The 23,669-nt window shown below is 66.4% G+C and overlaps 3 protein-coding genes across 4 annotated transcripts; all 3 read right to left on the reverse strand.

Annotated features, from left to right (window-relative positions):
• Window positions 1–1,561: 1,561 nt before the first annotated feature.
• FUT7 (fucosyltransferase 7) lies at window positions 1,562–3,914 on the reverse strand. Its single transcript, XM_081150839.1, has 3 exons — window positions 3,847–3,914; window positions 3,298–3,383; window positions 1,562–3,206 (listed from the first exon to the last, which is right to left on the reverse strand). Exons 2-3 carry the CDS (start codon window positions 3,301–3,303, stop codon window positions 2,190–2,192), a joined length of 1,023 nt encoding a protein of 340 aa, XP_081006965.1. The 5' UTR covers window positions 3,304–3,383; window positions 3,847–3,914; the 3' UTR covers window positions 1,562–2,189.
• A 4,545-nt stretch (window positions 3,915–8,459) lies between these two features.
• NPDC1 (neural proliferation, differentiation and control 1) lies at window positions 8,460–14,259 on the reverse strand. Of its 2 annotated transcripts, XM_081151526.1 has the most exons (9): window positions 13,955–14,259; window positions 11,241–11,387; window positions 9,981–10,115; window positions 9,710–9,883; window positions 9,551–9,617; window positions 9,392–9,476; window positions 9,230–9,309; window positions 8,926–9,022; window positions 8,460–8,816 (listed from the first exon to the last, which is right to left on the reverse strand). In XM_081151526.1, exons 1-9 carry the CDS (start codon window positions 14,064–14,066, stop codon window positions 8,739–8,741), a joined length of 975 nt encoding a protein of 324 aa, XP_081007652.1. In that variant the 5' UTR covers window positions 14,067–14,259; the 3' UTR covers window positions 8,460–8,738. The 2 variants fall into 2 exon arrangements, with proteins under 2 accessions (XP_081007652.1, XP_081007653.1); XM_081151527.1 differs by lacking the exon at window positions 9,710–9,883.
• Window positions 14,260–15,744: 1,485 nt separating this feature from the next.
• Window positions 15,745–21,776, reverse strand: ENTPD2 (ectonucleoside triphosphate diphosphohydrolase 2). The gene is made up of 9 exons (XM_081150980.1): window positions 21,632–21,776; window positions 19,991–20,108; window positions 19,209–19,359; window positions 18,862–19,021; window positions 18,550–18,777; window positions 17,821–18,081; window positions 17,619–17,738; window positions 16,446–16,580; window positions 15,745–16,348 (listed from the first exon to the last, which is right to left on the reverse strand). The coding sequence occupies exons 1-9, from the start codon at window positions 21,746–21,748 to the stop codon at window positions 16,142–16,144; spliced, it is 1,497 nt and encodes a 498-aa protein (XP_081007106.1). The 5' UTR covers window positions 21,749–21,776; the 3' UTR covers window positions 15,745–16,141.
• Between the last annotated feature and the right edge of the window lie 1,893 nt (window positions 21,777–23,669).

Consider the following 23,669-nt stretch of genomic DNA (forward strand, 5'->3'; position numbering starts at 1 on the left):
TGGCCCCAGGACGCCCCGGGGGGACGCTGGGGACCGTCCACGCGACCGCCCCCGCCTCCCTCGCGGCGCTGGAGGCAGGAATCGCAGCTGGACTCCGGACACCCTGGTCCCGGCCCCCGCGGCTGCAGGGCGCCGTTGCCTCCCTTGGGGACGGAGAGGGCAGCCCTGGGCGGAGAGCCCCCTGGGGAAGTTGGCCACTACCCGCGAGGCTTCCAGAGTCGGCATTCCGCCGACCTGCGTCCCCTAACGGGGCGCGGCTGGCGAAAGGGACGGCAGCTGGGCTGTCCCGCCCCTGGAGGGCTTCCTGCGCCCTGGAGAGCGAGCCACTTGGTGATAAGTGGCCGGATGGGCCTGGCTGGGCTCTGCCTGGGCTGCTGCTCCCTGGGCATCAGGAGGAAGGGAAGACACCCATGGCCCAGAGCTGCCCTGTGCCGCCGGGAAAGGCGGGGCGCCTGGGGAGACTGGGGCGCCCCCTCTGTGCCTGGCTCCCTGTTCTCCCCCTATCCGGGGCGAGCCTGGCCTCTGCACAGGGAGCCTGGGGTCCAGTGAATTCCGCAGAGGTGTTTTGGTGCCTGTGGGGGGCTCCTTGCTGCTGCACAAAGGCAGAGGTGAGGCCCCAGCCTGCTGGGGAGGTTGCAGGGCCAATTCCCCAGGTAGCCCACAGAGGGCAGGCCGGCCAGAGGCCAGGGGGTGGCCCTGATGCCTCCTCCCAGCCTCAGTTTCCCCACTTGTGAATGGGAACGGTGGGTCGTGCGATGGCCAGTGTCCGGGGTGCACATATAGGTAGGTCACAGTAACCTGAGTGGCAGACCCGGGGGCTGCAGCTCCCAGCCCCTCCCAGCTCCGTCTTTGAAGTGGAAGGAGGGGCAGCCAGGCAGGTGCATGGACACAAGCCCCCACCCACCCACCCTGCAGCCTGAGGACACTTCCTTCTCCCTGGTCAGCACATGGGGTTAGGTCAGGGCAGGAAGTCACTGGCAGGCCTTTCCCACAAGCCACTGCCAAGGGGGAGGGCAGTTTCCTGCCTCAACCTGATGCCCACCCCCACCTAGGGCAGGGACAAGTCCTGCGCTCCTGTCACAGGGCTCGGCCTGTTGGGGCCCCTGTCAGCACCCCCAGCCTCTCGTCTCACTCAGCCGCCTGCCACAGGGCTCCCTGGCTGCAGCAGTGTCCTCGGGGCCCCTCCTTGCCAGGCTGCCACCAGCTGCCTGGCAGAGGGGACCCTACATCACAGAGCAGACCCAGCCTGAGAATGAAGTTCCAGGGTCTTCAACATGGGGCATCTTACCGCCCCCCCCAGCCAGGTTCCTGACTTCGCCCCCTGCCATCCACCCACTTGGTCTTTGGGGGTCAGGGAAGGCTCTTTGATTTGAAGCCATTTAGCAGGAGCTGAAGGAACAGGGGGGAGTGGGCAGAGCCATGCGGAGGAGGCGTCTCAGGCAGAGGGAGTGCAAAGGCCTTGAGATGGAGCAGGAGGATCCCTGGAGGGCACAAGGAGGCCCGTGTGGCCGGGATAGCAGATGTGTGGGGTCCTGTGCTTCCCAGACTCGACACATGCCAGTCTTGTCTTTTGTTTCTTTATTGACCAACAGCCCCTCCCCAAGTGGACTGCAGGCTGCAAAAAGCCCAGAACAACCTGGCTGGCTCAGCAGTGCCCGGGCCACCACAGGGCTGCACACTGGGCTCCAGAATTGTGGTGCGACTGGGCAATGTGACTACACATCCTGGGCCAGGGGACCTTGGGTGCAGAGGAGGCTCTGGGGTGGCAGATTTTGCCCCCACAAACCACAGGGTGGCATGTCGCCAGCCACAAGGCCCTGCCTCCAGTCTGTCTCAGTCCTGCATCCCCACCTTCCCACGTCAAGAGACAGCCTTGACCTACCCAAGACCTGATCAAGGTGGGGAGGGAGGTCCTAGCAGCCTCTCCTCTCTGATCCACCTCAACATGTACCCCCATTCATTGCCTCACTACTCTCGCCTGCTCCACAAATGCCTGCTCCAATGTCCACCAGCCTCCTCCTCCAGGCAGCCTACCCGGACCAGCCCACTCCTCCCTCATCCTTGCATCCTGGCCTCTGACTCCAGCCTCCGTGTTAGCCAGATGCCAGGCGGTTTGATTTGAACGTCCAACTGTCCAGCCACACCGCCCGTTCTCAGCCATCCTCGCCCCTGCCTCCGCCTGCCGGAGCTCAGGCCTGGAACCAGCCCTGGAGGTCCTGGTAGACCTGGTTACGGGGCAGGTGGGGGTAGCGGGAGCAGATGGCACAGAAGCGCTCCCTCCAGTCATTGACCAGCCGCACACGGAACCGTTTTCGCCAGTGGAAGTAGCCCCGATATTGGCTTTCGTTCATGCCCAAGAGGAAGGCAGCCAGCTCGTGGGCCGAGCCGAAGTCGTCCACGTGCACAAAGGCGTCTGGCGGTGCGAAGGCCTCGTAGGTGGCCCGGGGCGGCCCCAGCACCACAGGTACGGCGCCGGCCGCCAGGGCGTTGCGCCAGAACTTCTCCGTGATGTAGTCCGGGTGCTGCGAGTTCTCGAAGGCCAGGTAGAAGAGGTACCGGGCCACGGTGGGCAGCAGGCAGTCCATGCACAGCGGCCGCCTGTTGGCTCGGCCAAACACGTCCACCTGCAGGTGGGGCGCCAGCTGCCGGTACAGCTGCACCCGCCGCTGCTTCGTCTGGAAGTTGCTGACCACCCAGGCGGCCACCCCATTCTTGGCGGGCAGGGGGGGCACGGGCCCCTCGCGGGGCTCCAGGCGGCCGTAGGGCACGAAGATGTCCGAGTCACGCCGGTAGCTCAGCACCCAGTTGAAGACGCCCTGAAGGCGGTCGAGGCCGCGAGTGTGGCTGGGTGACTCCATGGAAGCCCACACCCAGGGCTGCCCAGGCGGCCGCTCGGCCAGGGGCAGGCGGGCCCACCGGCTCTGCAGCTCCCGGTGGTGGAAGACCACGGCGTCGGCGCTGGCCAGCAGGCTGCGGTTGGTGCTCAGGCAGCAGTGGGCCACACCGTAGCTGGCACAGGTGTTGCTGGGCAGCTCCGGGGGCCGGCTGGCAAAGGGCCAGTGCCAGACCAAGATGGTGAGTGTGCGCTGGGGCGTCGGGACTCTCTCAGGGGCCCACCAGAGCAGCCACAGGAGCCAGAGGGCTGTGAGCAGGGCTACCCCGGGCCAGGCCCCCCGAGGCCCGAAGCTTCTCAGCAGAGCCAGGCCCTATACAGGACACAGGAAGAGAGGCTGTCTCCCCGAGCTCACCCAGGGGCCCATCTCCCAGCCTGGCCCCCCCTGAAAACCAGACACTCACCGGCATTATTCATCCACAGCTCCCAGAATCAGTCATCGAAGAAACCCAGGGTTCTCAAATCACAGCAGCCACCTGGCAGAGGCACTCTAAAATCACAGCCACAGGCTGCACTCAGCCCACCCACCTGAAAGCAAGCTACTTTCATCTGCCCAGGATGAAGGAAACCAGGGCACCCTCCCGCCCCTGCTCCACCCTGCCCCCGCCCTGAAGGTGACCTTTGACATGCACAACCACCTTCACCCCGCCTCCAGTACGCTGGCTGCTGGGGGTAGGTGGCTATAGGAGGGGTGCCGAGCTGGGCCCAATTCTATGCCTCCCACGCTTGCTGGCCTCTGGGCAGGCACAGCACCAGGGAAGGGGAGGCCACCCTGGGCGGAGGCGACCCCACTCCAGAAGGACTCCCTGGAAACTGAGGACCCAGTCACTGCCCACCACCCAGGCCTGGGGCGCCCATGGAACGCAGGCATGCTTCCCTTAGAGGCTGCACCGAGCCTCCGGCCAGCGCCACCCGCCTCTCCTGCTGTGGCATCACCCACTTCCCCTGCTCACCGCCTGCTGGCTCTGCCGTGGGCTCCCAGCCCCTCACACTGCAGACCTGCTGTGCTCAGCTCTTTGCCAGGAGGCTGAGGTTTCTCCCGTTGCTTCTAATTGGGCCACCTCACTTCACCCCACCCTACCCACCCCTGCCCCTCTAGGACACCTGGTGCCAGAACTCAGATTCCCAGAGAGAGGGTTCGTCCCAGGGTCCTAGGACTGACTGTCTGCCCGCATGAGGCCCTAGCACATCCCCACAGTGGGCAGCTGCCAGGCCAGGCCTGGCCCCGGTGGGCGGCAGGGCCTTTCTCCCCCTCCTCAGGACCCGTGTTTGCAGGAGCCCCCGGCCGGGGGTAGGCCTGGGGTCCTGGAAGGGGTGGGAGGACTGCCCTTGGGGGCTCCAGGTCTCCTCCTCCAGGCCACAGCTCAGGATGAGGGTGGGGGCAGGGAGGGGGCTTTCCAGGCTGGAAAGGGAAGGAGTCCTGTGTCCTTGAGGCGGCGGGCAGGGGGCTGGCGCCCGCTCCAGGAAGAGGAAGGCTAGGATCCGAGCCCTTCACCTCCCCCACCCTCCTGCCGGCCCCGGTCCCAGCATGGAGATCCAGTTCCTTCCCCTTTTGCTCCGGTACTTCTGAGCTGAGGTACGGCCAACCAGCACCGTCCTGTCCGACATCCCTGAGCCCCGCCTGCACCCCACTCTCAGCTGAGCTGGTGCCCCTGAGCTTTGTTCCCCAGCCAGACGCTTATTTGGTTGTGGATGTGACAGGGCAGGTCCGGGCTCTTGTGCTTGGTGTCCCGGAGGCGTCAGGCCCGTTGGGTTCTTGGGGGCTGCGGGCAGCAACCAGGAACTGTTGGCTGGGTCTACTGCCCTGTGCTGGGCTGGGGGCCTCCCTCTGCCCCAACGTCCTGTCCTCTGCTCTGGAGTCCCAGGGCTGCTGGCCTCCCCAGCTCCTCCACTGCCCTCAGGGTGGGAACCAGGGAGCAGACCCATGGGGGGCACAGGGAAGCCCAGCATGGGGCAGTTTGGCCCTTCGGAGACTCCCCACCCCCAGCAGAACCTCTGAGCTGCGGTGGGAGCTTGTGCAATATCGAAGAAGGGGAGGGCGGGCTGTGGGATCTGTCAGAAACCATCTGGCAGATGCAAGATGTGAACCCAGCAGCCAGGCCTGGCTCCCTGCTGCCAGCACCAGGACCTGGACAAAGAGGGTAGCTGTCACCAACCCCTGCCCTTCCAGTCACCCCAGTGTTTAAGGAGATGACTACAGTGGCACTGGGCCTTTGGCCCCACCCTGACTCTCTTCCCTGGCAGGGGACCCCAGAGGAGCCACGCCCTGCTCCGACCTTGTATTAGCCCATCACTCCTGCCTGGGGCAGGCACCAGTGGGTGGCAGGGGCACACAGGAAGGAGCTGATCCCGCCACAGCCTTTGAGCAGCCTGGTTTCTGGTTGCCAGAGCCTCTGCCCTTCCTGTTTGCCGGGCCAGGCTGGCCCAGACCCTTGCCACAGGCCTCACCCACACCCACAGTCTGCTCCCTTTCTGGGTGGATTCGAAAGAATCTGCCACCTGTACTCTGGCTCGGCTGCTCCTCATTACAACCTGCCACTCGGTTGGTGGCCATGGGGCCCCCCATCGTGGGAACCTGCTGGCTGGGAAATGGGGCTCCAAGGTTTGGCCCAGAAATGGGTCAGAATGAGAGGCTCTCAGAGGGAAACAAAGTGAGAGATCCTGAGTCAAAGGGAAAGCAGGGCGTCATCCTGCGGTGTGTTCCCCAGGCCTTGTGACTCACTGGGGCACAGGTGGGCACCCATCTCCAGTGCACAGTCCGTGAGCATCTCAGAATCAGAAGCACACTGTCGCCCTGCAGCCAAGCACCCCCCGCCCCACCGGCCTGTTGCAGGGCCAGCCTCCCAGGGGACACCCATTGAAGCCCAAACCAGGGAAATGGGGCCCACACTAGCCTCCCAATCACTGCCCTTGGCAGACAACAAGCCACCCAGCCTCAGACCAAGGGGTGCCTCTGGGAGAGAGGGCCAGAGCCCGCCTGCATGCTCCAGGGGTTGGCCTGAACGGGGCAGAGTGCAGACTCGGGCCCCGAGGCCCCCTGATGACACAGCTCCAGAGCCACCCGGCTGGGAGGGAGTGAAGGCCGGCGGCAGAGGGAGCCAGAGAGCAATCTAGTCTCAAGGAGAGGGTGGGGCGAGGGCAGGGTGTAGTTCAGGGTCCCCTTCAGGAAGGAGGGTGCACTGAGGCTGGCAGGTGGCCCAGGGGGTCTCCAGCATAGGGCTCAGCCAAGGGGGCAGCACTGGCGTGGTGCCGGGAGCCATTGGCAGCAGGCAGCGGGCGGGGCTGTCCTGCCTTGAGTGGGACCACCTGGGTATCTCGCAGGCACCAGCCCCTCCTCTCCTATGTCTCCCCCACCCAGGCTCAGGAGCACAGCCACTTCCTTGTGCAGGAGGAGCTCCAGGATCTGCTGGGGGCTCCTCCAGGGACCTACGCGCTGTACCTGACTTTGGCTCACCCCTTCATTTCCATGCTGAGACACAAGACCCGCTCCTGGGGTAGTGGGCAGGTTTGCAGCTGGGGGACTCAAAATCCGGACTTGCCCAGGCTTGGGGTCTCCAGGGTCCCTGTGGGGCCAGGACCTCCCTGAGCCCTAAACCCTGGCCGCGGGGCAGCCCACCAAACCCCCACCCTGGGGCCCAAGGGAGGAAGACGTTTGTAGGAATTTGGACAAAAGCAGGGCCTGGCTCTGAGTGAGCCTGGGGCCACTGGAAGCCCTGAAAGCTGGGGGGCAGCGGGGTGCTGAGCTGCTCAGGGCCCTCTGCCAGGCAAGGGCTTGAGGGGGGCCTCATCCCCAGAGGACGGCAGGCCCTGCCTGTGCTTCCCTGGCCCAGGCCCGTTGGCTCCCTCTCATTGCAGCTACCACTGGAAGGGGCACCCTCTTTGCTGGCGCCCTGAGGAGTGGGCAGCAGGGACTCTGGGGACAGCTTGGGGGCCCCCCGAGGAAGAAGAAAAGACAGGATACACTGGGTGGCCATTCTCTGTCCACATCAGGGCAGCAGGAGGTTGGAAAGGTGGGTGTCAGGACCCCAGGGACTGAGCCCAGAGCTCCAGGGGAATCCCCTGGGCCTGGGTCTGCAGGATTAAGCCAGAGAGACAGACTGGCCTGGACCAGGCCCAGCTGGGTGCCAGGCTACCTTTGCCCATGAGGCTTCCATCTCTCTGCACCCGTTTTCCCCACAGTTATCTCCCCTAACGGCACAGGTGAAGTAACAGTGGACACGTGGTCCTCACCAGCCGCCCTCATCCCACACGAATTCCCAGACCCTGGCACCCGCCTCCTTCCACGTCCCATGCCCGTGCATGAAGGGAAAGGGGCCCCAGCTGAGGGCCAGCCCAAGGCCACAGTCCACGGGTTGGAGACGGGGAAGGGACTTCTCAGCCTGGGTGGGCTCTGGCCTCAGAAGCAGGCTGCTTTATTTATTTTATTCATTTTATCTCATTTTTTGTTAATCTCACCGGAAGATATTTTTCCCGTTGATTTTTTTTAGAAAGAATGGAAGGGAGGGAGGAAGGGGGAGAAAGAGAGAAACACCGACGTGACAGAGACACATCCACTGGTTGCCTCCTGCACGTGCCCCGACGGGGCCGGGGATTGAACCTGCAACCCAGGTACATGCCCTTGACCAGGAATCGAACCTGTGACCCGCCAGTGCTGGGCCGATGCTCTGTCCACTGCGGGCTACCAGCCAGGGTGAACAAGCCATTAGCTCCAAGCAAGCCAACCCCAATTCCCCAGCCCAGCCCAGCCCTACCTGTCTGTTCTCAGGGACCCAGCTGTCCACTCAGGGCTGCCCCCATCATCCAAGAGCCAGAGGTCCAGCATTCCCTGGACCCCCACCCAGGGAGCACCGAGGGACTTCTGAACTCAATGCTCCCCCCTGCACAGCCTCGGTAGGGCACACAGGTCTCATCCCTTGTCCCCAATACCTGTCTCAGCAGCTCTGACCAGACAGTGCCCTTCCATGCCCCCCCAGACATACCCACTCTGTGCCTGCAGCTAAAGGTCACCCTTCCCTTCCCTCTTTGTTCCTCAGTGGGGTGTTGGGGTGGACCAAGACTCTGCTCCTGATATTGGGGTCCCCTCTCTCCCCTCACCCAGCCCACCTGGTGCACCCAACTGTGTCCCTCAGTTCCCTCTGCCTGGCAGAGCCCCCTCCCCCTGTTGCAGAGGCCCAGGGGCCTATGTGGCGCCTGTGACAGAGCCATCCCACCCAAGTGGACAACAGGCAAGAATGGAGGTGCTGGGTGCCCGCTGCCAAGTGTCTGGGGTGCCCAATACCCAGCCCTTTTCATCTTACACGGGACAGGGTCTTTCAGAGGGTGGCACCAACTTCAGATCTGCCCAGCCCTGCACCGCACCCCGGCCGGACTTGGGGCAGAAGTGTTGGGAGGGGTGAGGCCTGGGGGAGGGGCTGGTCCTCCCTGTCTATGAAAAACTAAGGCCTCCCTTCCCCAGCAGGGCAGAGGTGCCCCCTCTCTGGGGGTGTGGTTGAAAGCCTCAGGCCCCCACCCCAGGGTCCACCCACCATGGCCCCAAAGGCTGCGGGTGGGTCTCCAGCACAGAAGCCAGGTTTGAAAAGTGCTTTAATTGGCTTGTCTCCAGCATTCCCACCCACGCCTGGTCTCTGGGGTTCTCTCCACCCTCCTTTGGGGGTCCAGAATCTAGAGGACACGTGCAGGGAGAACAGAAGGTGCCCTGCCCCCCAAGGGGTTTCCAGCTGGCGCCCCAGCTCAGCCACAAGAACGGCCAAGGATCAGAACGTGGTCTCTTTATTGGGAAACGCGGGTCCCTGGCTCCCCACCCGTGGATGGTGGGGTCCTCCGAGGGTGGGCATCACCCTTCGGGTCACTGCGGGGGAGCCGGCAGGGGTGCGGACAGCGAGGACTGGTCGAACAGCGGGTTGCGGACCTCCATCTCCCCAGTCTGCAAAGGCAGGTGTCAGGCACGTCCAGGGAGCAGGGTGGGCAGTGCCCAGGGAGGGGGCAGCCCCCCAGGAGCTGGTAATCCCTGCGCCCCAGCCCCGTGCACTTACCGGGGCCAGGCCCGGGCACTCGTACACCGTGAAGTCGCCGTCTTCGCTCTCCTCATCGGAGGAGGCCGAGTCCAACTCCTTGGGAGGCTCTTTATGCCTGGTGGGGGCGAGACGGCCGCGTTCTCCCACACCCTCCAGGTGCCAGGGGCCCAGACTGGAAGTGGGTGCTCAGCGACCCTGGCCATGCCAGGGTAGGGGCGGTGGGCTCTGGGGTGGGTTGGCTGGGCCTGGGTGAGGGATGGGGGGGCTGGGGGTAGAGGCGGCGGGCTCTGGGGTGGGGCTGCCGTCGGGGTGGGCATCTCACCGCTCTAGGCACCGCATCTGCTGCCGCTGGTGCTGGTAGTGGTACACCTCGGCGCTGTGTGCCAACCGCTGGTCCCCCGGCTGCAGGGAGCAGGTGGGAGGGTCAAGCTGGGCGGTGGGGCTGGGGCTGGGGCAGCAAGTAGGGCGGGGTGAGACCACGCACCGAGATCCTGGGTGTCGTGGGGGAGCCAGACACCTGCGGGGCCGCGTAGTCAGCCTTCTGGGTCAGACGGATGTCTCGCTGGAGCCTGGGGAGTGGAGAGGGGCCTGAGACCCGCGGGGTCGCCGCCCGCCCGCCCACCACCACGGGCCCGGGGCTCACCTGCACCAGCAGAAAGCAGCCACTGAGAGAGCGGCCACGCCGGCCACGGAGCACGCCAGGATGAGCACTGCGGAGGGGTGCGGAGAGGGGGGCGCAGTGAGGGGCGCGGTGAAGGCAGCCTTCCCATTGGAACCCTGTACCCTGCCCGCCCACACCTACCGAGGGCGAGGCCATCGGCGTGCCCACCCCGGGGCTCCAGGGGAGACATGTGCACGGGCCCAGACGACACAGGAGAACCCAAGGAGGTGCGGGGCGTGGGCGTGGGGGCTCCCCGAGTGGAGGGGAGGCCCAGGTCGGGACCCTGGCCTCTCTCTGAGAGCCCCAGGGTGGCTGCTGCAGAGAGAAGGCAAGTTATAACCACAGGACGCCGGGCGTCAGGGTGGCGGGGAGAGGGGCAGGGCAGGGAAGGGGGGGGTGGGGGCAGTCTCACCAGGCTCCAGGAGCTGATGGGGCGCCTCTGGCTGGGACAGGGCTGTGAGCTGCCAGCGCCCTGCTTCCTGCCGGGCTAGCTCCTGGGCCAGGAAGTCAATCTCATCTTCCAGTCTGGGCTGGGGTGGGCCCTCCCCTGGGGAGGAGAGGGGCCATCAGGTGGAGAGGCCCCCCAGGCCCTCCCTAGCAACATGAGCTGTAGGTGCCCTCCAGAGATGGAGGGACCCATCCTGGAGCCAGTCCCCAGACCTAGGCCTCCCTTCTCCCTCCAGGCCCCTCCCAGACACTGGTGGCCTGAGGACCAGGTACCAGCGGGCAGCCCCTTGTCCTCTCGGGCTGCCATGGTGACAACCGAGGGGAGCTCTCAGTGCGCAGCAGCATTCCCTGGAAAAGTGTGGGTGTGGGCGTGGGCGTGGGCAGGCAAGGGGCAGAGGTGCTAGGGGAACGTGCATAGGCCTGGAGAAGGGCAGGAGTGTCTCTCACCCCACCCATTACCAACAAAGGGGTGGGCAGAACATCGGGACACACATCACTGCACCCCGTCACCTCTGCCAAGAAGGGCAGTGGCTCCCCAAGGAGTGGGGAGAGGCCCCATTCTGTGCCTCCCACCTCCACCAGAAGGTGGGCAGCTGTCTGGGTAGCCCTGGTGGCTGGGCCCCCCTTCTCTCTGTGGTGGGTTCTGTAGGCCAGACAGAGGCTCCAAGCAGACCCCCACCACAGCGCCCCCAGAGCAAGCTCTGCCTCTACAGCAGGCCTACAGGCCTCAGCCCCTACTCGGCTCACTGCCAGGAACACGCTCCTCCAGGAAGCCCCTCCCATGGGCCCAGGCTCCTTGGCATCCCCAGCAGCCCTCGGGATTGCCCCATCACCCCTGAGGTCACTCAGCCTCCGGCTGGCCATCCCCACTCTGGGCTCAGGTTGGCAAGCAGGGCACCCCCAGCACACAAGGGGTGAAGAGGGAATGAGAGAAAGGTCATGATGGGGAAGGGGTGCCTGAGGGGTCTGGGGCACTGTGCAGGGACCCAGGCCTGGGGAACTCTTGCCCTGCCTCTTCCAGAATCACCCTACCATTTCGCACCGATAGGCCTTGCCTCAGCCCACCACCAGGCTCTGCGCTGGTGCCCTCTGGAAAGGATCACCAGGCCACTGGCAGGTGACGTGAGAGTGCCTGGCATCCCACAGAGCTCAGGGAACCTGGGAGCTGAGGCTGGGGGGCAAATGTGTCAGGGTGACGGAGGGAGGATGTCCTGCTCTCCCGTACCCAGAGGCCGGTGCACCCTGGGCACACAGAGCCCGTGATGGTCCTCCCGGAAGGGCTGAAGGCAGGGCCCACAGATGTGAGCACCTGGGGGGCACCGTGCCCGCCTCTTCAGGGCACAGTCCAGGCTCCCAGGACAGGTGGCCCCATCTGGGAAGGAAGGAAGCAGAGGCAGGTTGAGGTCACGGCCCTTCACAGAGGCAGCACTGTCCCAGGCACCCCTCCCCCACGCCAGGAGCTGGCTAGGCCTGGCCCTGGCCATTGTTCTGGGTAAGCCCTTCCTCCCAACTGCCAGGGTCAGAACCAGGAAGATAAACAGTCCGAATATTTATCGGAACTTCCCTGCCCCACCCACTCCCCAGAGTCCATTCTCCAGCCCGAGCCCGGCCTCTGTACGGAAACTGACCCTCACTGTCCGGAGCCCGGAGCTCTCCTGGGCTGGGCTGTGCAGCCCTCCACATCCCACCTCTGGTCCCAGTGCCCCAGAGCAAGCCGCTGTCCAGACTGGGAGCCCAGAGGGTGGGGGCTCAGGTCTCTCTCTGGCTCAGGAGCAGCAAAGGATGCTGGCCACCCACCTCTCCCCGCGTATCAGGTCTGCCCTCCGAAACCCTGACATGCCAACCTATAGCCCGAGACAGCAGAGCCAGAAGGCAGGACAGAATAAGTGCCTGACCCAGAAGACAGTCACTCCCCCCATGTCCAACCTCTGGCTTGTCACCAGGGCACAGAGGGGCTGCTGGGGTTGAGGAGACCTGGGATGGACTTGGCCAGTCTCACTTGCTTTGGATACAGAATCGGGGCTGGGGTTGCTCCCCAAACCACCACTGCCAGGCACCAAGGAGTCCCTGGGACTTTGGCCAGGCCCAGTTCCTAATTTGGGGCCTAGACCAGTGTCCTATACACACAACCAATGGAACCCATCCTGATACTAGCGGATGGAGGGCAGTGGTCCTCTCTGCCTAAGTTTCCCCTCTGATGCAGAAGGTAAGTTGTCTCAAAGCTAAGGAATGTCCCGAGGCCAGTCACTGGGCAGCAGAGCCAGCAGAGCCGGTGGGATACCCAGCAGGACCATCAATCCTGCTAGGGGAAGTTAGGATGGGGGTACCTCTGGAGGACTGGGACCCCTCTCAGCCACGGCCCTCACATCGCAGAAGGGCCACGGGGGCCCAGGGTGATGTGGGGGATCAGGGAATGCCCAGATTTGTTCTCCAGGCCTTGACAGGTCTGACTTGGTTTCCATGGTAACCAGACATCCTTGTAGGCATCCCCTCCAGGAAGTTCCAGCAGCCCCATTCTGCATAGTCTGGGTCAGCAGGCACCAATATCAGTGAGCTGGGCCCGGGGTTTGGGCTGGTTAAACATTAAGCCCGTGCCAGCAGGTTTGTCTGGACCCCACCCACCAGCTGGGTGCTGGGGAACCAGGTGCTCCACTCCCTGCCCCTGGTGCTGAGAACCCAGAGTGAACCAGGCCAAGGGTAGGGGCCTGAGGTCCACAGCTGACTCCAGGGTCTGGATTCCAGGGGCCTTCCTATACTCCCAGCCGCCCCCAGTCCAGGAAGATGTGGCTGCTGCCTGCTGAGTCCTGGAAAAGTCCCCACTCCAGAGCCTCAGGGTGCAAGAGGAGGTTCCAGGAACAATGGCAGCTGGAGAGTGACTGGTAGCCCACCCCACATCTGGGCATAAAGTCAAGAGCAGCTGGCATGGCACCTGCTCACCCCCAGGGCTCAGCACATTGGCTACAGCCCCTTTTTTCAGGAGGCCCCGCCCGGAGGCCCTGGAACAAGGCTCTCAGCAGGCAGCCTCTGCCACCCCCGGCCAGCCAGGCTCTGGCCCTCAGGCCTCCTCAGACACTTCTGGTCATGCCAGCATCCCATCTAGGGTGCTATGCCCAGGAGGAAGCCTGCCTTGCTCTGGCCTCTGAGCCCACACACACAGAACCACATTGCCTAGGTCAGCATTCCAGCACACCCTAAGTCACTTAATTTCCCTGTGCCTCAGTTTTCTCATCTGCAAAACGGGCTAAGAAGAGCACCTCCTTGTGGGGCTGGCTGTCAGGAGGACGGAGTGAATGTGTGGACACAGAGTGTCCCAGTTCAGCCCGCTGGGGCCCTGGGGCCCTGCAGACTGTCTCGGCCTGGAAGGAACCTCAGTGCTCATCTGAGAAGCAGGGAGGGCCTCCCAGGACCCCGAGTTCACTGCACCCTGGGAGGTGCCCCCCAGCCCCGTGCACACTTAGGCAGCATGGCCAGGTCCGCCAGGGCGGAGGGTGAGGGAGGGAGCTTGAAACTGGAACAAGCGGTCAGAGACCTTCGGCGCTTTCAGACCCTGATCGCGGCAGCCAAGCAAGACCCGAGCCCAACACCGCGGGAGGCGCGGGGCGGGCGGACCCGGGGCCAGGCCCACACCCAGACCCGGGCCCGGGCCCCACAGGCCCAGGCGCAGGGCCGCCCCAGACACAGACACACAGGCTCACGGACAAAGGCGAGAAGCGCGTGAACTTCGGGTTCGCCGCCGGGCGCCCGGGAGGAGCCCCGTCCAGCCGGGCCCTTGGGCGGCCCGGGCCTGTCCACCCCACCGCGCGCGGCGCTGGGCCGGCCGGGCCCGCGGGGCCCGGGGGGCCTGGGGGGCCTGCGGGGCCCGCGGGGCCCGGGGCGCGGGCGGCGGCGCGGAGACTGACGGGGGCGCGCGGGCGGCCCGGCCCCGGCGCCGTCGCTCACCCGGGGGACCGGCGGCCGCGCCGCGCAGGGCGGCGCCCAGGACGAGGCCGGAGAGCAGCAGCCGCAGCAGCCGCAGCAGCCGCGGGGCGGGCGGGGGGACGGGCGTCGCCATCCTTCAGCGCCAGGGCAGCATGGCAGCGCGTCCCGGGCAGCGCGCGGGCTCGGGCTCGGGCGCCGCGTCGGCGGAGGCGGGAGGCGGGAGGCGGGGAGGCGCCGGCGGCGGTGACGCTGCGGCAAAGGGCCCGCGGTGCGGGCGCGGCGGCGGGAGGCTGCGCGCGGGGCCTGCGCCTGCGCGCTCCAGCCGCGGGGCGGGGCCGCGCCTCCGCCTGCGCCTCCCCTCCCCGCTCCGAGGGCCCCCCCACTCTCCGGGCGTCCGGGGGGCTCCACCAGCGCCGCCTCTGCAGCAGAGGCCCGTCCCTGCGCCCACGAACCCGGCCAGGGTCCGGCGGAGGGCGGGCGTCCCCGCGCCTCCCGCCCCCCAACTCCCTCTCCACCCCCGCGCGCGGGGGCAGGGGCTCTGCCCGCGTCTGGGGCTCCCGCGACCCGGACGCCGGGACACGCGGCGCGCACCGGGGACAGGTGCACGGGAACGCACGGTGTGCGCAGGGGTGCGCACGGGTGCCCAGGGGTGCCCAGAGGTGCCCAGGGACGCCCCGGGCGCTCAGAGACGCGGCGAAAAGCAAACGCGCTCAGAACCAGGCCCGTGTTGGTGGCCGCTAGGGGTGGGCGTGGGGCAGCCGCTCTCAAGTGAAACCACCAGGGGGCAAGAGTGGCCTGGAGCTGCGGACGAGTCAGCTGGGAGCTGTCCACGGTCCCCAGGTGGCAGCCCTTCAGTTCCCTCGGGCCCTGGGACAGCGAAGCCGCTGTGACGCACCCCGTTAAATCCACCTGTTGCCCGCTGAGAGCGCGCCCACCGCTCCCGCCTGGAAACGCCCCTCCGCTCAGGCCATGAGCCCCCAGCCCTGGGCTTCGCGTCCCTGAGCTCAGGAGACGGGGCTGGCTGCCCGCTGGTGAAATGGCTCACAAACCCGCAGAGGCGGGGGAGGGGCGGGGAGCACAGCGGCCACGCTCCCCTGGCACACGGGGCACTGATCAGGCAGCGTCTGAGCTCGCTTCCCAGGAAGGCCGGGCAGGGGGGAGCCCGCGCCTCTCAGCGCTGCGGAAAGCGGCGCCTAGGGGAGGGGCTGCAGGGGCCACAGGTGGGCGCCCTCTGAGATCTCTTCCCATGTTGAAAAGCATCCAGGCAGGAGGCCAACTGTCTCCCCCACCCCTTGCGCTGGTGAAGCCCGGCTCTTCACAAGGCTCATCCCTCCCAGAGATGGGGCCCAGCATCCCTCCCTGCCCTAATCGCAACATCCGGGCACAGGACCCCCTGCCAAGGGTTTTCCCCTCCCCCAGTCCCTTGGCACACTGCCTGGACCCTAGGCACCTGCCTTGCCCACGACCTACCCTCTCTGCCATCTCCACTCCCCCCACCCCCACCCCCAGGCCCACTCTAGGCCAGGGCCCAGCCTCCAGTCTGGCCTAGGTCACCGATGCAGATCTGGGGGTGCTACAGGGGCTCTGCTGGCCAGGAAAGACTCAAGGGGCTCAGGAACTCTTAGGCCAGCCATCCAGCAGTGACTCCAGGCCACGAAAACGGAGCAGGGGGCCGTGGTCGGCACTGCCCCAGGTCTGGACTCAGAGAGGAAGCTGGAAGAGCCAAGGTCCACCCTGGGGACAAGGAGTGGGCTTGCGAAGGGAACACAGCTGTGGGGAGGGAGGTCAGGCAACCGCATTCTCTCCACTGCTCTAGGACAAACTTTTTATTACAAAACTTTACAAGCAGGCGCTGGGCTGTGTCCCAGCCTGTGGGATCTGAACCCTGCCCCTGATACAGACCCTGGTGGGGGTGGGTGTCTGAGGGCCGTGATGACCAGAATAAAGGCTCCACTTCCTGGACACCCGCCCGTGGTCACAGGCTGAGGGCTGTGGGGTGTCTGTTACCCACCCGCAGTAGGCGGAGCACGAGGCCTTGACACGGAGCAGAGGCGGGAGGGGCTAATGGGGCTGGATTTGGCCCCCTGTGGAAGGGGGTGCTAGAGGCACTGTCTTGGTTTCTGGGTGCATTAGGGGAGGAGATGTTGAATGTAGGGTGAAGTGAGGGATGGGGGATATGGGTTCCAAGCAGCTGCCCCCAGCCAGTTCCTAGATGGCACTTGAGGACTTGGCGGGACGTGCCTGGCGCAGCAGCAGGACCAGGGCAGCCAGGAGCAGGGCGGCAAAGAGCAGGAGGAGGACCACCCAGGAGCTGAAGTCGGTGCCCTTGCGCAGCCCCGGAGGGGGGTCGGCCGGGATCATGTTGGTCAGGTTCAGCATGTAGCCAAGCGCCCAGCCGACCGCCGTGTCCCCAGCCTGCGGGTGAGGGGCGCAGCCTCAAGGTCCCACACAGCCCCAGGCCCCCCGGGGCCCCGCCCCGACACCCCGGCCCCGCCCTCCTGCCAGCTCCCACCTTCTTCTGGAAGGTCACCCGGCTGAAGGCCTCCTCGTCGAAGCCGTAGCCCCGGCTCAGCAGCCAATGCACGAACATAGCCACTGAGCAGTGGTTGGGCAGGTGGGGCCCCGCCCCGGGCGCCTGAGCCTGCAGCTGGGACACAGGCGGGGCAATGTTAGCCGCCCCCCACCCCCGGCTGCCAGGCTACTAGCTGGTCTCAGCCCCACCAGGCAGGGCTATTCCTCGGGGAATAACAGCGGACTGCAGGGTGGCTTTGAGCACCTGTGCTTGGGAGGTGTACCAGGAGGGGAGGGCAAGGTTGGCAACCCAAGGAGGAGGGGGCTGCAGCAACCTCAGCAGGTGACTGGGGGAACGGGAGACGCTCCAGGCTTGAGCACCAGCCCTTGACTTGCCTCCTGCCCCACACTCCCTCAGCCACCCAGTCTGTCTGCCACTCGACATGGAGAAGACAGAAGCCTCCACCACCCACCGAGCCCACAGACACTCACATGTTTCTCCCAGAGTCTCTGGTGGGTATGCCATGCTTCACGGCCTGAACCCCTCCACCTGCTTTTACTTGGCACCTGTGTCTGGCCAGTGGCAGAAGCCAGGATTCCGGCAGCGGTCTTCACGGGAGCCCTGCCGCTTCTACCTGCTCAGTCCCTCCTGAGTTCTACCCCTGCACCCGCCGCCCCACCTGTTTCGCCCGTTCCCCACGGTCACACAGGTTTGTGCTGGTTGTCCCCTCTGCCCTCCAGATCTTGGTTCCAGAGTTAAGTCTCAGGGAGGCGTCAGCAGCCCCATCTCATTTGGCTCCTGGCCTCTCTGCCACCACTTTTCCAGTCTGACTGGTGGTGTCTACTCCACCACAGTGGGCGCTCTGGGAGGCTAGGTCCCCTCTACTTTTCAAAAGCCTGGGAAGCCCGGCCGGGCGTGGCTCAGCGGTTGAGCATTGACCTAGGATCCAGGCGATCAGGGTTCGATTCCCCGTCAGGGCACATGCCCGGGTTGCGGGCTGCAGCCGATCAATGACTCTCTCATCATTGATGTTTCTGTCTCTCTCTCTCCCTCTCCTTTCCTCTCTCTGAAATCAATAAAGATATATTTAAAAAAAAAAAAAAAAAAGCCTGGGAAGCTAAGTGGCTGGCGGAGCCCCCCCCGGAGCCCTGGAGGAGGGGGAGCAGGCCTCACCTCATCCCAGGTCTTGTTGCACAGAGTGTCCACGGAGTGCTCCAGCTGCTGCAGGGTGGCCACGGGCAGCCCCATCACTGTCCTCAGGAAGTCCAAGGTGTAGAAGAAAGCAGAGAAGGCCTGCAAGGGGGTATGGTCACAGTGAGCCCAGACCCCAGGCGCTGCAGGGCATCGGCCCCCCATCTTTGTCCCCTGGACTCACAATAAAGTCGCCGGCCACAGGGGGCTGGAAGATGCCATTGAAGGAGCATCGGGAGAAGGGGCAGGATGAGAAGTCGAAGAGCTTGGAGATGAGGTGACGGCAGAGGGGGGCGCTGCTGCTCCCCCACAGGGTGAACCGGTGACTGCTGTTGAAGACCTTGGGGCGCTGGGCTGTGGTGCATGGCGACTCATACACGTCCCGGAGCAGCACTTGTGTGGAATAGCCCCTCGGCCAGCAGGGGTGGAAGGAGTGGCTGTAGGTCTGGGGGAATGATGAGGGTGTGGGTTACACCCCCCCTACTTTAAGCACTGCCCACCCCAGGACCCGCAGAGGGCCTCCCCAGACAACCAGCCCGATGAATCCCCCACAAGTCCTACTTGGTGACATCACTTCTGTGCTCAGGAGCAATCCATGGCTCCCCGTTGCTGCTGGGCAAAAATCAAACCCCTTGGCCAAGCACCCTAGGCCCTTGAGATCAAGCCCTGGCCCCCCTTTCTCTCCAGCATGAAAATCACTAGGCCCACCCTTGGCCACTGAGCCTTCACCCATGCTGGATCCCTCCCCACCGGTCTTTCCAGCTGACTACAGCCAACCGGTTCCTGCAGCCTGGAGAAGCCTCCTCAGTACAGCTGCTGTCTGGGCTCTGCTCTGTGCCCAGGGCCCCATCCCTTCCTGCCCCCTCCCTCCAGCAGGGCACAGTAGTTGGGGTGGTCTGGGGGGGTGGGGCACCTGCAGTGCACTGGCCAGCAGCCTCTGGAGAACCTGGTCACGGCCATAGCAGAGGAAGCTGTGGGTGTAGACTCGGTACTGCTGGCCGTAGAGACGCAGCTGGACCTCGTTAGCCGGGTCCTCAGCCGGGCTGGCCTCCTCGAAGGTGATCTGTGTGGAGGCGCCTCCCAGGTCCATGGCCCCCAGTGTTCCCTTCCTTGGCCGGAACCACCGGCCTGCCCAGCCATACTGTGGGGAGTGGAGGCTGGGTCAGCTGGTGGGTGGGTGCTCGCCCCCCCCCCCCCGGCTCACCGGACTGGCCAGCAGGCCCACCTTGATGAAGTTCTCCAGCAGGTAGTTGGCAGTCACCCAGCCAAACACCCCCTCATCCTGGCCTGAGAGGATGCGGGCACCACGGAAGTCAAAGGGGTACTGGGTCAGCGTCCGCGTCACAGCTGTGAGCACATTGGCCGAGGCCTCTGGACTGGTCAGACTGTGATACAGGGAGGTCTCTGAGAGGCCAGGTGGCTGTGATCCCGCTTTCTGGGTGCATGGTGTCTTCCCAGCCAGCCAAGAGGGGGCCCCGCCCAGGGCTGCTGCTGAGGGCACGAGGGGCCCATCCTGTGCTGAGGCTGTGGTGGGGACCCGGGCCAGGAAGGTCAAGGGATGGGCACACTCACTTGAGCAGACGCATGCCTGCTGTGGCTCCCAGGTAGAGGGGCGTGCCCGCATGTCTCTCCTTGGGCACGTCCCGGAGTGCCTGGTCCAGGCATTCGACAAGACTCTGGCCCGCCCCAGGGGGGTTGTCTGCATAGCTGGAGATGCCCCCACCTGGAGGGAGCAGTAAGATGGGCCGGAGCCCAGCAGTCAGCCCTGAGGAGGGCCAGAGGCCAACGAGGCTGGGGAAGGGGTCCTGGGCTCCCAAACCAGATGGTGGCTTAAGAATAGACAAAGATGTTCAGAGACGTTCACAGACAAAGGGGCCCACCTGAGTGCCACTCAGAGTCTCTGAAGCTGCCGCCGCAGTGGGTGTGTGTACACAGGTGCCAGGACAAAGCACTGGGCATTGTCAGCTTGGCCTGACCTCCCAGGGGCCTGCCGTGTGTGTGTGTGTGTGTGTGTGTGTGTGTGTGTGTGTGCGTGCGCCCACCAGCTCCTAGGAGCCCTCTTGCTCCGTTGGGGATGTAGAGGCCAGTCTTGGGCAGGCAAGGCCCAACTCTTCTGACTACTACTCAGGGCTTCTTTCTAGAACGAAAGTGCCTGCAGTCCCTACGAGGCCCACGGCCCAGCCTCTCTGTTGGCGGCTTCCGCAGCTCCTGCCTGGAGTGGGCACCACCCAGCACTAAGCAGAGGAGCCTGACTGCTTGGGCCTGCAGAGGCGAAGGCCAGAGAGGGCCCCCTGAGGCCCTACAGTTTGTGGGTATCCAGGCCAGGGTGCACCTGGTGCTTGGGGGACCCTCACCGCGCACATCACAGGAGCTGTGCTGGCCCACGATGCCAGTGTCATTCTCCTTGTCCGCCGGCCACTTGTAGACAAACATGGATGTGTGGGAAGAGCCAGCGTCCAGGACAATGCCGTACTAGGGGTAGGGGTGGGGGGTCACCTCAGGGGTGAGGGAGGGGCCATGCCCTTTGCCCCCACTCCCCCTCTCCAGCCCATCCCACCCTGTGTCCAGGCCAGGGACAGCCACAAGGACACAGATTGGTTGGGGGACAATGGGGCCAGGAGCCTCTTCCCCTCTGAGGGCCGGCACCGTGCTGGCAAGGACATGCTGAGGAGCTGTGTCGGGGTCAGAGCCTCCCAGGACCACCTCTGGAATGCTGTCCTGGGTACATGAGGTCCCCAGGCTCCAGGAGTGAGCACAGCTGCAGGAAGAACCCCCTAGGGCCAGCCCTTCCTTCCTCCCCCATCTCAACCTCTCTGGGCTCAGCCCTGAGGACGCGAAAGCCAGGGCCCCAGGGAGAAGGCTGGGAGAGGCCTCCATCCGTGCTGGCCTGGGCCTCAGAGCCTGGGCCACTGGGCGCTCAGCCTGCTAAGGGAGGGGGTCGGCCCTCCTCCTTCTGGGCAGGTGGATGGGACAAGCACCCAGCTGGCAAGGGCCACTTCCCAGCACCTGCCGCAGGGCCTGGATTCCAACAGGAAGAGCCCAGCGGGAGAATGTGCCCTCCTGGGCCTGGGGTGGGGCTGCCGGGCACAGGGGCCACTGCCGTCCTCCCCACCAAGGCATCAGCAGGCCCACCCGTCCACCCGCCCCACCCTCGTGGGTGGTGGCCTCTGGCTACAGAGTGACCACTCCGGCCACGGCCCACCCCGGGCCTCTGGGGCGTACCCCCCAATACACACGCACACAGGCCAAGGCTTCCCTCACCCCCCGAGTCCAAGCAGGGATTAGGAAGCCGGCTGGACTCCTGGGCTCCCTTCTCCAGCCCAGCCCGCCCCTTTAAGACCCGCAGGACCCCTGAAGGGCAGCCGCCTCACTGTCAGGGCCACCACCGGAGCTGGGGAGGGGCCCCGGCGCCCCCAGTCTGGGCCGAACCCCGACCCGAAACGCCCCTGGGCGCTGCCGGGTCCCCGGGGACGCGGGGCGGGGGGCACCGGGCGGCAGGAAGCGGCGCTTGGCAGGCGGGCACCTCCCGGGCGCCGGCCCCGCGTGTCCCCGGAAGCGCAGCCACCGCCCCGCCGCCCGCCGGGAGCGGGGCGCGCGTGGGGGCCCCGGGGCGCGCGTGGGGGGCCCGGGGCGCGCGTGGGGGCCCCGGGCAGGCGCGTGGGCGCAGCCGGACCCTGCGCCGACCCCGCGCCCCCCGCCCCCGCCCCGCGCGCCCCCCGCCCCGCGCCCCCGCCCCGCGCGCCCCCCGCCCCCCGCCCCCGCCCCGCCCCGCGCGCCCCCCGCCCCGCGCCCCCGCCCCGCCCCGCGCGCCCCCCGCCCCCCGCCCCCGCCCCGCGCGCCCCCCGCCCCGCGCCCCCGCCCCGCGCGCCCCCCGCCCCGCGCCCCCGCCCCGCCCCGCGCGCCCCCCGCCCCGCGCCCCCCGCCCCCGCCCCGCCCCGCGCGCCCCCGCCCCCGCCCCGCGCGCCCCCCGCCCCGCGCCCCCGCCCCGCGCGCACCTTGAGCGCGGGCGGCTCCCGGAAGTCGCGCGTGGGGACGCAGAGCAGCAGCAGCCCCGCCAGGCCCGCGGCGCCCAGCAGCAGCGGCGGCAGCAGCGACAGCGCGCTCCCGGCCATGGGCGAGCGGCCGCGGGGCGCACCGGGCGCGGAGGAGCGAGGAGCCGGGTGGCCCGGGGTAGGCGCCCGGGGCGGGGCGGGGCCGCACCCACCGTCTGGCCACGCCCGCGGGCGCACCCCCTCCAGCCGGCCCGCGGGGGCCGCGTCCCGAGTCACCCCGCCCCCTGCGCCCGGCCGGGGCTCCCCTCCCCTCCCCCCAGAACCCGTCCCGCGGACGCTGCAGGTCCCCCTGGGGCAGGGCCCGGGGAGCCCCGCATCCCCGAGGGGCCGAGGCGCGTGGTTTGGGCAGGAGGCCCGGCCGAGGGGGGCTGGGCCGGCTCCCTGCGGGCCGGGTCCCTGCTGCACCCCCCGAGGCCTGGGCGCCCGGGTCTCAGCAGCCCCCCAGCAGGACGCCGGACCCGCGTCCCACGGGCCCAGGACCAAGGCGACAGGTGAGGGCACCGGCGGAGGGGCAGGAGGGCCTCAGGGCCAGGGCCGCCCCTGTTGCCTCCGTGCCTGGGGGGTGGGGCCAGAGGCCTCCCACGGGGGGAGCAGGAGGCCTGGTCTTGGGGATAAAGGAGAGGGTCCCCCAGGCCAGGCCCCACAGCACACAGGTCCCCGGGCACTGGCTGGGGTGGCAAGTGCTCAGCTGGCCCCAGACCCAGCTCTGCCTCTTCACCCCTTCGTCCCATAAATGCCTGGCCTCTGGGCTTTCACACCACCACCCCCCGCCCATGCCCTGCGTGCCAGCTTGGCCAGACATCACCCCTTTTCCTGGCCAGAGGCCACCCCCACTTCGTGCACTCAGAGGAATTAGAGCTGCAGCACCAAGAACCAGGCAGAACTACAGGAGGAAGCCCTGGGGCAAGACCACCCACTGGGAGTGCCGGCGGCGGGCGGGAGGTGGGGGCCAGAAGGGCAGCATTTGATGGGAGCAGGGGCTGGGCAACCCCCGGTCAGTGGGAACCAGCTGGGACAGTTGGGCTGGGATCGCTGCCCGGGCCGAGGGTCTGGTGTCACAGGCCCAGCAAAGGAGTCTTTCTTTCTGTTTGGGACCCCGAAAGGAAGGGTGGGAACCCCAGGAGTTGGCTCACCCTCCTCAAAGCCCTGCCTGGCTGCGCCCCAGCAGAGAGTCTCTGGGTGGGGCCAGCAAAGGGCTCCAGGCCCTTGTTTCCCGCCAGCACTCTCCCCCCTTCCCCCAAGGCTTTTCTTTCACCCCACAAAGCCCAAAGGAAGGAGGGGCTAGCACAGGAGGCTGAAAGGAAGAGACAAAGGCGACCCGGAGGAGCCCGGCCCATAAAAGGGTATGAAAGGCAGGCGAGCCCCAGGCTGCCCCCGCACCTTGGCTGTCCTCCAGAACCCCCACCTCGCCCCGCTAGGCTGGAGCCGGGCTCCCTGATGTCCCGGCTGTCCTTGAGTGGAGCCCCACCAGGCCTGAGAGGATGGGGCTTGGACCCTGCCCTTGGAGGAGCCAGGCTCCTGGCCAAGGGCCCAGATGGGCCTGGGAAGAGTAGGGAAGGAGGCAGGGAGCAGGAACAGCTAGGACAAGGCTGGGAGTGAGTTCTCTCCCAAGGAACCAGCGTGGAAATGCCCCTTCTTGGCAAGGAGATGTCCTTCCGGAGCTGGGAGCTAGGAGCTGGAAGGGGCTGGGGGATGTGAGTGGGAGGCCTGTCTTGGCAGGAGCCCACCGGGTGGGGCAGCTTTGGGGAACCCCGGCAGGGGTGGGGCTCCAGATGTGCAGCACTCGGCTTGGCCCTGGCCCCGGTAGGAATGCGCTGTAGGGAGGTGTGGGAGGGCCCTCCGGAGGGGGATCCTAGAGCCCCCGTCCATGGCTGCCCCTGCCTCAGTCTCCCTTTCGCAGACCACAGTGATGGTGGCTGAGACCCCTTAGCAGGTGAAGGGTCCTGTGCTTATGTGGTCATTCAACACACGCTTGCCGAGC

This window comes from Miniopterus schreibersii (assembly GCF_964146895.1).
Source record: "Miniopterus schreibersii genome assembly, chromosome: 11".
NCBI lineage: Eukaryota > Metazoa > Chordata > Mammalia > Chiroptera > Miniopteridae > Miniopterus > Miniopterus schreibersii.